Source organism: Nothoprocta perdicaria, unplaced genomic scaffold, assembly GCF_003342845.1.
Source record: "Nothoprocta perdicaria isolate Ctin4 unplaced genomic scaffold, notPer1 scaffold_7, whole genome shotgun sequence".
NCBI classification, from domain to species: domain Eukaryota; kingdom Metazoa; phylum Chordata; class Aves; order Tinamiformes; family Tinamidae; genus Nothoprocta; species Nothoprocta perdicaria.
This window is the reverse complement of record NW_020455976.1, coordinates 4,839,443-4,852,978: the sequence shown is the minus strand read 5'-3', so window position 1 is coordinate 4,852,978 and position 13,536 is coordinate 4,839,443. Positions and strand designations below refer to the sequence as shown.

The window sequence follows — 13,536 nt, the reverse complement described above, 5'->3', positions numbered from 1 at the left end:
GCAACTCAGGAACTCACCCTCTGTATCTAAGTTGCAGATGGCCTATTTCCAGCAAAAAGAAAAAAAAATCAGCCCCAAGAGTTTCACCATTCTCCCTTCCTTTAGATTAGTTATATACAAATGATCTTATTTTGTGCATTTATTGACCCAAATGGGGACAGATCTTCCAGAAGATACACAACCCCAGAGGCAAGTCTCAGTCCCACTGCTACTTTCACGACCACCACGACTGCGGAGCAGCGCAGAGGGCAGCAGGAGGTGCAGCAAGAGCAACAACCAGACTCTGGAAGCCACCGGCCTTGTAAAACACAAAATAAATTCAAAAAACCTCCCAAATCTTTACTGCAATATTCCCATATCTTTTGCAGAATTCATGATTAAATTCAGACCCGACATTCTTTTTTTTCCGCCCCCCACCGCTTGTTTTCACTTCAGGCCTAAACCAACGATGTCAATTCAAAACCCAGCACAAATTCCACCTCATCACACTGACTTCTCTTTTAGTTGACTTTTCCCACTCTGCATCTGCTGAAGTTGAGGAGACGCTTGGTTTTTTGCACCCGTTTTTCACACCCTTTTTGCACTTGCTGAAGACTCTGACAACAGCAAGGCCTGTTTGTCACAAACATCTCAATACCTCATTCTGGAAGAAAAGCAAAAATAGATGTCCGTGTTTGTTTAGCCAATTAAAGGCAAGCTAAAATTTTGGGTTAATTTGCTGTGCCATACTTAATATAGGCTGTTAAACATAGTTCACACTGAGCACTAAAGAAACATAATAATACTTGTGGTTTGACAACGTGTCACCAAAAGGGTGCAAAATGAAATGAAGCTGCATTTTAGTACCCGTTTTCCCCTAAAAAACGGGAGAATGAGCTGTTGTTGGCCCTCAAACGCCTCAGTATTTTCTTTGTTTTGGTCTCAGCAATCCAAGTCGATGTGCAAGTCAACAAAAAACACAGAAAATAAAAACTATCCTTTTTTTTCATAATTTCTTGTACTATAACTGACAGGGGGCAGGGAGAAGCCATTGAAACTTAAGGTATGTCAAGAAAATACGAAAAAAATATTTACTACCTGGTTTGATAGGAAAAGAGATTAAAATAATGTCCTCGTGTTTCTCCATAAGTAAGATGATCTTCACAGAATGTTTAATTAAGTCAACTGTTTAGCGTTTAAAAACTTATTTAAACCATTCTAAAAGGTAAACGTTTTTAGACAATTTGTATGTATTTTTCAGAGAATGTGGTGTCTCTAAGATTCCCAATGACCTTCCAATTAAAACCAGCCTGCAGCTGTCAGTGTCCTTCAAATGAGTCACAGATTTTCTAGTAAGAGTGGCCATCCCTTGGTGTTCTTCCCGTGCAAACAGAGGTTAAGCCCCCCGGTGCGGCCAAGCTCAACCCACACGCTCAGCACCAGAGCGTGGCGGGGAACAGACGGGTATTTCTCCATAGCGAGGCAGGATCACACCCCGGTACGGAGCTAGCACGCAAGCTGGGCGGGACAGGAGCACCAAGTTACACGTCTGAACTTCTGCAATTGCTTAAAATTATTCTTGCCCATGTAAAAAATAAAATCCAGATTCACGAGATGCAAACATGTTAAATATATACATATATATACGTACACACACAAGAGTAATGTAGGGAGAGAGGCAGTGGCAGAGCCTTCCGCGGCTCCCCCGCCAGCTCACTCGCTGAGTAACACTCTCCGAGAGCAAACACAATTTGTAACAGAACTTGTTTTCTCCTGGATTAAATGCATGCCTGCATATGCTTAAGCAGATTGAATATTGTGAAATCCTTTACAACGTGATAAACCCTGCGCCAGATGACACAGCAGGAGGATAAAGACGTTACTGGAGAGCGCAGGAGTGCGCTGGGCCCTCACTCTGCTGGTCAGAATACTGCTTTTAAGTTGACTTTTTTTTCCTAAGAAAGACTAAAATTAAATTAGCAATCTAAAATTAGCAATGCTAGCGACAAATTACAACTTTCCCGTGACACTAGTCGCAGATTTTTTCCTCACTAGATTATTTGCTAGCAAAATAAGGTAAAAGAATTTTCAGTCCCTAGAACTATTTGATGTTGTGTCCTGATTCTAGAAAAAAAATAAAAACAATTCTATAATTTCAGAACAAATTGACCTTTTCCCCCCCCAATCAGAATTGAGTACGTCTCTAAGAGCTACCGATGCCACTGAGACAAGATGCACATTTTGCTGCTTACTGCCCACTACACAAACAAATGATTTAGAAATAAGAGCTACTTGGACTAGCACCACACGAATGCAACTTAGGCAGGAAAGTTACTGAGTAAAACAGCATCATTTTTACAGAGTCACAAATGATTTTGCTTTCTTTACCAAAGTTAAAATATTCATATAAATAGGCATTACGTGCAGGAAAATATTTAACCTCACACAACTTGTAGCAGGTTCCAGCTATGGGAAGCACTCAAAAGCACTGAAGGTAAGTGCAACAAAAAGGAAAAACCTAAAAACCTGGTTTAAAACGAGCTTGTGCAGGAGATACAGAGGCAGACTTTCTGTTATTTTTAGTTAAAGAAATGAAAATAAAATTTAAAATATGCTGAAACAACACTTCAAAATCTGAGAAGAAAGTCTTAGCAAGGGCTCAAGGCTGGATCTGAGGCAGGTGGTAGAATAAACTGCCAGAAATCTCCAAGATAAGCAAGGACAAACGCAAAGGACGTTGCATTTGTAGCCGCACAGAACAGTGTAACGTGGGGACCAGCTGCTGCAGGAAGCCTGTGCAGCCGAGGGCTGAACCGGGGTCTCCAGTTGGCTCCTGTCCCCGCGGTCTCTCTGTGACCAGGACTAACCACATACTGAGCAGCATCAGCAAGAGCAGGCTGAGTACAGCGACCGTTCTCCTTTCTTTTTCACTTGTAAAAGTATTCAGAAAGTTTTTAAAAAATGATAATAAAGAAGCTTAAGTGCTGGACTTGTAACAAGCTGTCAGTATGCACTGGAATTACATTGGGGGCATCATCCCAATTAGCTTTGCACGTAGATCAAAAAGGCAGAATTTCTTAAATATTATCCTAAAGCCAGTCTGAAGAAAATGCAGCTAGAGGAGGAATTCAACCAGCTGACAAGATATGAAACCAATTCCTCGCTTGAGTTTTCACAAAAACTGGAACCCAGACACCAAAACTGCAGCTGTCCCGAACCAGGCTTTGCTGCAGCTCAAGAAAGCGGTCAGAATCAGAGCCAATACGGAGCCGTTTTCTCTAGTTTCTAGAGAATGGCACATACTATCAATGCCTGTATATATTATGCTCCTGTTCCTGACTTTAGTCATATTAGAATGCAAATAGAAAATAATACTGCAAACTTCTATTTGCAGACACTAGTATAACAACGAGGTCCGAGAGAAAATTGGGTTTCTTCCAAACTGCTCAAGCAGAAGTTCTCAAGCACGAAAAAAAAAAATCCTTAAAATATATTTCTCTGGATTCGAGGAGAAATTAAATTCTGAGTAGCACCAAGAGCTCTGCAACCATGGCACCACTGAATGAGGAGGAGCCACGGGCAGGAGGGAGTAGCAGACGTGCATTAATGCAGCTGCATGCATCTGGTTTGCTGTTTCCACTCCTGAAAACCAAACAGGTGCAAGTGTTGTGAAAAGGAGTTTCAAAGCAGCTCAGAAACCACACAGAATCTAAATATTGGGTAAATGGGAGAAGGGAGGAACAGAAGACAGTCTCAGAGATGTTCCGAGTCTGGTGTAGGCAGATTCCCTGAATTACAATCTAAAAATATTTCCCTTGCAGAACAGCCCTGACCAGATTCTCCATAGAGTAAGAATTGCATTCACAGACAGAAAACACAATATTTGGAGTCTTTAGCAACTTACAGAAACTATGTGAACGCAACTTCAACTGTGTAGACAATCTAATCTTGATCTGTGTTTAAAACAAAAAGAAAAACTTGTCTTTGTAAACAGAACATTGTCAACTTGCTCATGCAAAATACTCCCTTCACCACAACATGGAGGAATCCAACAAACATCTAGATGTAAGAAATGCAAAATGTTAGCTGATGTAACAGACAGCAAATTGAAGTATTTATCTGGCCTCGTTCCAAGGCAGTTCCTCTGGTTTCATCATTCTTGTGCTCATCATCTGACTCACCGTAACTTTCACATTCTTCCATTCTAATCCTCAACTTTTTGATCTCAGTGAAAGGGACGATTTACCAGCTACGATGATCAAGTTGGGGTCCATCTAGTGAACTAGTTGCCACGGTTATGCTTGAAGTTTGGCAAAGCTGCTGCCTGGGGATCTTTCTATTAATATTGTCTTTCATCGATGCTACCACAGATTCAAGATCCAACTGAGCAGGTAGGTTCTGCCTTTGCACTTGCTAAACTGCACACGAGAGTAAGAACCAGAGCAGAGTGAAAACGGCAGAGCTTTACAAGACTAAGTAGTTGGGTGACAGAATGACAGAGGAAATTCAACACAGATCAAATATTGTCTAAATGGAACTAAGGACAACACAAATCTAGCCCATTTAGTGATGGGCTCCAAACCACCTGTTAACACCCAGAAACAAGACCTGGAGAGATAGCAAAGGGATAATAAGGACTGTTGACCACCTCTGAATGCCAGAACTAGGCACCATTACACGACGCTATCAAGGGTTAAGTCTACCAAACAGATCAGCTGCACCCGACTCAGCAAATCACTGAACTCAACTTTGCTGGGATGTGGGAAACGACTCTGTGTAAGCCTCGTATATACTTCATCAAAATTGTTTGTTTTAAATTCAAATTATCATCTTCCCCCTCACTATTTTTTGTTGTTTAGCTATTAGAGGCCTTTTAAAGCCCAAAACAGAACCAGACAAATAGTAGGGTACTTCCTAACAGCTGGGTGCTGCATGGGTTCAGACCCTTCTAGACTTTCTTCAAGCAGTGCAAAGACAATTCTAGTTTTTGTTTTGAAAGTAGCTTTCTCTAACACTAAAGTTTGATCAACTACGGGTTTTGTAAGCAACATTTGGTAAAATATTTTGCCCTCAGTCAGGCTTTAAAAAGGTGTTAACAAGTACTAATACTGTACGTTTGTGCAGCAGCAGATGTTCTAAGTAAGTAGTTCTAGAAGTTTACTTTCACTCGTCCAGCAGTACAGTTTCTGCAAGACAGCTATCAAGCAAGAAACAGTGCCACAGGGTCGGAGAATACTAATTTAGCTCTAAGAAAGCAGCAGGAGAATCCGAAGACCCTTACATTCATCTGAACACTTCACAAAGCTGTGCATTTCGCAGGATATAAAATGTATGGATTTAAGTAGAAAAGAAAAAATTGCATTACAAAAGAGTAAACCAGTAAAATAATAAATTCTGCACAGAGATACAAAGTTTTGTACAAAAATACAGTACAAAAATCTAGTTTATTCAGTCTAATCCACTTGAGGCTCCACAAAGATGCCTGATGTAGCAGCATGTAGAAAATAATTAGAAAATGTGGATAGCGAGTGCTACGAGAAGTCAAGACAGGGAATCGCCTAAAAGTTGTCATGCAGGTAGCACAACTGAAACCAAAATCCTGGAGTGAGTGGAAGTTCTCCTTTGGGATCTCTAAGGAATCCTCCTCCAGACTGATTTTGTGGAGTATTTTGAGCAACGACTGCCTAAGAAAGAGAGGGTCTTCCAGGAGCCTGGAGGCATCAGAAGACCCAGCCAACCTACCAGAAACTGCCATAGACTCAACAGTACAGAAAAAGTAAAGCCACTCACTTGAAGGCTGTGTTTCCACCCAGATCTCCGGGCCGCTCACGGAGGAGAGCAGGGAGGACAGAGTGCAGGTGTCGAGAGGGCCGCGGGGCTGCTCCTGCGACGCTGGCGTGACGCAGCTGCGAGCTGCTGCTCAGGCTGCACTGCCAGAGGTGCCTCCCGCACAAACAGGGACACTCGCACCTGGAAAGGCTGCTGCAAGCCAGCCCTGCACGCTCGGCCGCCCAACACAGCGACCAAGCACAAAAAGGTGAAGGAACAAGGTGAATTGCCCAAAGGCATGCAGATTTTGCATAGGATTAAATACTCCAGTCTAATGGCTAAGAAAAGACAGAATTGCTGTTCGCAGATACAGCAGGAGAACAAATGTTAACAAGAGAAGAAAATCACTTTATCCAAGAACAAAGCAACGTCACTGGCACAAAAATAAACTGACCGTAAACATGCTGAATGTTGGAAGAAAGAGCTCAAATATCCGAGCACTTAGAGGCTGCGGTCTAATTTCAATTCCTTTCAATGACAGAATGAGAGAAGGAAAATAAATATTATTGATAAAGCCGTAGACTAAGGAATTTTTAGAAAAATAATTATATGGGATGACTGCTTGCAAAGCAGGGAGACTATTTTAAGGCAGCAGGCTTCTGCAGTTGTTCTCATGGAAAACCTTCCATAATTACACACACGACTGGCATTCTGTGTTCAGCGGGAGCGCCGCCGTCACCAGCTCCCTGGCGCTGGGTAAGGGCGCTAATTAAACTCTAATTGCGTCACACGCAACCCCAGATCTTAGAAGGGTGTTCATCCTCCTCCTCCTCCTCGCCAAGGAGCAACATCCCAGCTCTCAAGCTGAAGCTTCTTTCTCTGTCCAAGGCAACTTTTTCTAGCAGGTCTGCTCCCAAAAGACAAATTAAAACCAAGGGGTTTTTAGCAGAGTTTCATGCCAGAAGAGCTGCATGAGCAAGTCAGAGCTAATAGCTGGGAGACCTTTCCTTGCTGAACGAGGCAGTGGGTGAAATCAGCTTTGAGTTTTTAAAAAGAGCACCCGAGAACTTACCAAAAGCTATGTGAGCCTTGGGCCACAGAACAAGGGGGTGTTTTTTAAAGAAGAATCTGAAATGCACCACATGATGCTGCTTTATAAAAGATAAATGCCTCATTCTGCTTCCTGCTTCACAGCAGCAAAACTTTCTTATTTACAAGCTGATAATACGAGGCTGTTTACTTTTAAGTTCAGTTTTGTATATAGTATTTAGGAGTCGCGTTATAAATGAAAAAAGAGTTTTAAATCATTCTGACTTAAAAGACTTTCTTTTTTAAAACCACACGCATGCAAAACAGAGATATAACAAATGTTTAAAGAAACAGAGAAAAATTCCTTTGGAAAGTCAAAACCACTTTTCTCAGCAGTTTCATTTCTCAGCTGTTCTTCCATCTCGAGCTTTGTGCTCGAATGCAGATACATGAAAGGGAGTAGAAATCAATTACAAAAGTGAAACCAACTTGTCCGTTTTTATTATATAGAGAAAAAAAGCGCTTTTCAAATACCTGCTTTGCATATTTTGCAGGGTAAAATTACAGCAAGAGGTGCTGGCCTAGGGATCAAGAAACAAAGGCATTAGCACAACACAAACAAAGGCCCAACTAACTTTTGGATGCAGAGACAAAAGTGAAGCACTTACTGTTCTCAAGCGAAGGTTTTTACAATGAAGAGCTGAAAATACTGCCAGGATGTGTATCACAACAAGCAGTAATAACAACAACAAAAATAAGCTGCATATGAAAGATGGTAGCTATACATTTATCTGCTATTTCTCCATAAAGCAATTACCAAAAAAATATTTCAGGAATATTTGGAATCAATATATAAAGAAGTCAGGTATCTTAATGGAAACTCAACTGTAAGAATTCAACAGACAAATAGGTGAGAAAAAGTGGCTCCAAGAGATCTAATGCGCCAAGACAAAGTCTGCAGAATCAAGCATACCTGCAAAAAGGTTTTCAAGGGCAACATCAAACACCGGAATGCAACATCTCCCAACAGTTGGCTTTTTGGTTTTTTTTCCTCTTTTTTTCAACCCTCCCCCCACATACCAGCACTAATTTGAATTTATGCAGATGAATTTATCCCCAGCTGAACTTCACAGTCCGAGTTTTTGCTAGACTATATTTAAAAACTGAGCCACAAAACAGACCCAGGTGAAGTACTCACAGCAATGTATAATGCAGCTCAACTGGCTGCATCAGTGATTTTTTTCACACAGCTAGAAACACTTGATACGCTTTTTTGTTGCAAATGCCAGCCCCACCCTTTCCACAGTGATTCTCTGATCAGGGAAAGATTCAAAGAGACTATTAGACTTAAACTGAAATGTCAAAATAATGGGTCAACCTTGTAATTCCTTAGTTCTCCCAGGGGAAATTCCCAGGATGGCTGGGATGCTAGTGCCAACTAGAAAAATCTTTTTTTTTTTTTTCCTCCTCAAATCAGAAGATACACAAAGCTAACTATTTAATTCTTGCCTAGAGGGAAAAAAAAATGCTACTGTGGCTATGAGAGAGCACGTTACAAATGCACCTGCAGGGAACCAAAGAGGGGGCCTGCGGTGCCCGGGCTCCTGCAGGAGCTGCTGCCTGGGCTGGGCCCTGCTGGCCACTGCGCTTGCAGTTTAAAAAGTCCCCAGGATTTCCTGGCATCAAGAACGTGTTATCTTATATCTCTCATATATCAAGATGCAGGAGCACCGCTGCTGTGAAAGATGAGCGAGGGATCCAAACAAGCGCAGTTACCAAACTCTGCAAAAACTACTGAATACAGGGACTAATTTGAGGGATGCTTGTCCTAGCCAGGCAAGAATTAACAGGAATAAAAATCCCACACCAGCCGTCAAAAAGAGGACACAGGAATCCGCACTAGCAGCACAGCATGGACTAAACATCTTATGCAAGTTTCTTTTGCCCCACACACACACACTTTAGTTTCTTAATACAGAAACTTTCTCGTCTTCCTCCCGACCAGAGCACTAGGCCTGCTTTTATTTGAAAATCCAGAAGGAAAACACATTTGTGGTATCATCTCCTTTTAACAAGGCACATAACTAGTAGGGGGATAGGGCACGAGACCAGTGTAACAAGAAGTTTCCATGCCTCAGAACCCATTTGATGCAGCTCTGGACAACCAGCTATTCTAGCACATTTTCTATAATAAAGTGCTTAAATCAATAACTCACTTTTAAACTATTTCATGTTTACCTGTCAAAACTTTGCAGTGTTTTTCAGGGAAAAAAATCTAATTCCTTAAAAAAAATCATCAACAATACATACAACATGTGGTGACACTTTATATTCACATTCTCTGTATTAACATAATATATTCATGACTCATAAAAGGCAGCCACTTTCCTGAATCATTAACCTACATTATCAACTGTGTTGGCTTCCAGCAGCTTACTCAGGACAACAGCACTGACTTTACCTCTTCTACCTCCTATGGTCATACCCCTCTGTACTGTATTACTCATGCCCGTAATGTGTTTATAACTTTTAATAATTTACAGCAGTTCATAAGTGATTTATAAAGAAATCTTAAAATAAAATCTGTCTTTGTTCTTTCCAAGTATTTAGGCTCTGAAGACACGCCATGTGACAGAACAAGGCAAACACGATAAAAGTTACAGTTGATTTTTGAGATAGCAGATGAGGAGAAAAGGGGTTTTGTTTAAGAAACACATGCATGGCATCGATCTCTCTTAGCATAAGCTAACATTGCAACAGTATGATCAAGGGCATAATCTTATGCAAATTTTAAATGCAAAAAGGCACCTCAAGAAGCAGCACTTCCTGCGTGCTTAACCAAACTGCAAGGGGAACTGAAGCCAAAAGAGCGACATTCCAATGCGCGTAAAGTGCTTACCAATTTCAGCAGGTAGTTGCTTGATTTTGTTCTCTCGTATGCTAAGCATGGTGAGTTTTGACAAGTTTTTGATATCCTTTTCCACAGTAGTTATACGATTAAAGCGTAGGTAAAGCGTGGCGAGCGAGTGCAGCCTGTAGACCACGGCGGGGATTTCTCGAAGCTTGTTATGCCGCAGGTCAAGCATGCGCAGTTTCTTCAAGTTATCGAGAGAGTCAGGCAAACTGGTGAGCGAGTTTTCGCTCAGCGCCAGTGTCACCAGGTTCACGAGGCAGCCCACCTCTGCCGGGAGGGACTGCAGTTTGTTACTGTATAAATAAAGTTCCGTTAATTGCGTTAACTCCTTGATGGCCGACGGAAGCATGTGTATCGACCTCTTGGACAAGTCCAAGCGCATGGAATTCTCCTCCCGGCATTTGTTTAGCTCTTTGATCACTTCAGCATTGCTGGATTTTTTGCGGGTACCTGTGGCTGGGTTAGGTCGTTTTATCGTATTGTCCACTGAAAAGGCCACCCCAGGCTGCGTGCTACTGGAGTCCTTCTTTCCATCTTTGGCATCTTTCCCTTTGGTCTTAGGCTCCTTTTCTTTGCCCTCTTTCCCAAATCCTCCAGAGGCCTTGGCCTCCTTCTCCCTTTCTTTCGATGACGGGACTTTGGGATCCTTCTCCTTACAGTCTTTTTCTTTTCCTAGATTACTACTCATGGTGACTCAGTGTTCAGCAAGCACCACATGAAATCCGTCTCCGACGCTGGCGATTCGCTGCCGGGGCTACAAGGATCCTGCCAACGTGTGAGCGTTGAAGCAAGGGAGGAGCGTCCGAGCTGCGATCCCCATTTGCTACATGGTGGTTCTGAAGGCACTCTTTCCTAATCCTGATATCAGAAGATTCAGCTATTACAGATTAGAAGGTCAAACGCTCCATATTAGTATTTCTGTAACACAGGAGAGAAAAGAAGACAAGGTTAGTATAAATATAAAACGTCCCTTGCAATTAAACATTGAATGCTTCTACACCAAGCTTCTGCTGGCTGTCTCCAAATGGCAAAACCCAGCGCAAATGCAAAAATACTATGTGTATTGTCCAGAAGATCCACTGTCGTGAAGAAGCTGTACCAACTAGTATTCGCAAGGAAAGAAAGATACAATTCTGAACCACAGTATTGTCTTCTTGAGTACATTTTAGTCAGTAACCTTACGTGTCAGCAATGTCTTGGTGTAACAGCCCGGGCATCAACAGAAACACTCTCTCCACTCCACGCCTCATCAGTCAGGAGGGATCTGTCACAATTTCAAGTGCCTGTTTCTTTCAGCAAACCTGTAGGGCCTCATTCTTTTGGCACCAAAGATCCTCGGTTCGATCTCCAGGGACATAATGCACCGCACTGCAAGACGGACACGTCACGCAAGGTCTCTTCTGACCTACTTTGGATCAGTTCTCCACCCTGGGCACGAAGCAGAACGTTGCACACGATGCACACCACAAAGACGTCAACACAAAGAGCTTGGAAACTCTGCAATAGATAATTTTTTCAGATAATCCTATCAAAAAGTCAGCTGAAAGCTGGCTAGAAGGAATAATAATATCTAACGCTAGAAGACAGGCAAAATTAGGAAGGAATTTCTCCTGAGAGCAGGATATAACTTATCTTAAAAGCAAACACTATCTTGAGCTCTTCTCCAATGAATCTGATGCACACTAGTTACTGGAGCGTTGGGCTGGAACCTACTGTCTACGATCCAAGAAAGCCAGTTTTGATTCCTGCTTCAATTCAAAACCCCTGAAACACACAAGAACCTCCTGATTCGCCATACTCTGAAGAGGTCTATAAATGCATTTTTGTGGAAGAAAATAAATGGTCAATTAACAGCAGCAGTAATTTTGTGTTCCCAAGTCAGTTCACCTGAAAGGCTGAAGCCTGAAATCATTTTTTTTGGTTGTTATGCAACATTTACCAATGACAAAAATATCACCCGCATTTAAGCGGAGCGTCCAGCTACAAGAGCTATGAAAAAAAATCCCTTAAAGCCCCCACAGGAGCCCTGTCCCTCTCACAAGGCTCCATCTCCTACAGCAGCTCGTAGAGCTCCAGTCCAAATCAGTGAAATAATATTTTGTATATTTAAGCAGTTAGAAAGTACAGGAGGAATAAGCGGCCTACAAGAGGAAAGGCGGCCCAAGCCACGGCCTACCACTGTTTTACCATATCTACCATATCCACCGGTGCTATTCCCATACATTTATGTAAACTTGTGGAGGACACGAGCATAACTACATACGCTACAGAGGAAGCCGGGTATTTTTCAAAAGGTTATTCATATTTTTCAAGCTCTTTTGATTAAAGGACAAGAGTCACCCTCAATTCTAAACTTGACTCAAACAGGCCGTCATTGTATCTCAAGAGGAGAGCTTCTTTTAGAGTTATTTTTAGCAAAAGGAAATTCAGTGAAATTAGCCAGTTCTGCCAACTACTTCCATTTTCCAACGCTGCTCAAACTGACTTCCTGGTAATATTAATTGACATAAAAACATTTAACTATTACATGCTGGAGGACTTGGCAAACCGAGTAAGACTCTTGCTTGGTGCAGCGTATAAAGGAAAAACAGAGTCTTTGAAAAGTTAAGGAAAACAAATCTTTCCTGTTCTGAGTATATTTTAAGTAAATTTTTAAATAGCTATAAATTACCAGCATAAAGAATTTTCATTCAGTCATTTTGATGGCTATTGAGTATAACCAAGGGTTTTTTTATATTTGTTTCTATCAATTGTAGAGAAATATGAGAAAAAGAAAAATCAAGCTAAGCTGTATCACTTCTTTCACTGCTTGAAAAACACATCAATCTTGCATTTTTTCCTCATTATTTTAATACGCACAAGTAATTGAATAGAGATTTCTCTTACTCTGAGCAATATAGCCCAATATATATACATAGTAATTGCTCTATTAAAAACTTCATAAAGTAGGAACAATAATGTCTGCAATTCCAGGAATAATATTAAACTAATCACCTGCACCTTAGTAATATGAATGCTCACGTTTTGTGGTCATTATCTAATACCATATGAGCCCTGAGATAAAGGATTTCACCCAACTGCTCTGCAAAGAAGGCTGTGAGACTTAACTGTCTCCTACCCACCACTGGAAAGTAACTTGACAGCAAAAAAAACCCCACTTGGCATTGCCACTATAACCTCACAGCTCAGCAAAGACTTCGAAGACTTTCCCACAAATGCATCTTTTAAAGAGGATGTTACGCGGGGAAGGGAAAAGTTTATCTGTTTCTCAGGAAGCATTTCACGGCACAACCTGCCTCAGAATCACTACAGACGCCTTGGTAGTTTCTTGGGCTCTGCAGCGTCCAACAGGCTGCATCCATTCCTTAGGAAAGCCACGCGCAGGGACACGCCGGGACAGCGAGGCCAGGGTGCGCCGGCCCTTGTGGGTCTCCTCATGGGCACAAGGGCAGCCCCTCGGAGCAGGCGCCCTGGAGCGTCGCTCCGGGGCCTTGGAGGAAGCTCTGGGTCCCCTGCGGCTTTCAGCAACACGAAGCCTCCTGCACGCTCACAGGGGGCCTCGGAGAAGAATCATAAATTAAAATGCCATGTTCCCACCACACTTAAATAACCCCTTTTCCGACAACGAGAGCAACCAACAGCAGTGCTTGCTGCAGAAGGAAAATCATCACGGTGCCTCCTCACACCAAAGAGCCCCCTTTACAGCTTGGCTTCAACATTCACATGTTCCTGTTGTGCAGTTCACTGACAGACACTTCCAAACCTACGTATACGACACGCTCACAGTATTCAATATAAGGCACTAAATATAATATTTGCACTAAAGCTTAATACACTCAACTCAA

At 42.0% G+C, this 13,536-nt stretch overlaps 1 protein-coding gene across 1 annotated transcript in view; it reads right to left on the bottom strand.

The window, feature by feature from the left end:
• Nucleotides 1-10,604, bottom strand: part of SHOC2 (SHOC2, leucine rich repeat scaffold protein) — a 32,227-nt gene extending 21,623 nt beyond the window's left edge. Inside the window, exon 1 of the mRNA XM_026050597.1 lies at nt 9,677-10,604. Coding sequence (XP_025906382.1) covers nt 9,677-10,379 — 703 coding nt within the window. The 5' untranslated portion in view covers nt 10,380-10,604. The remainder of the gene's footprint in view (nt 1-9,676) is intronic.
• Nucleotides 10,605-13,536: the final 2,932 nt, after the last annotated feature.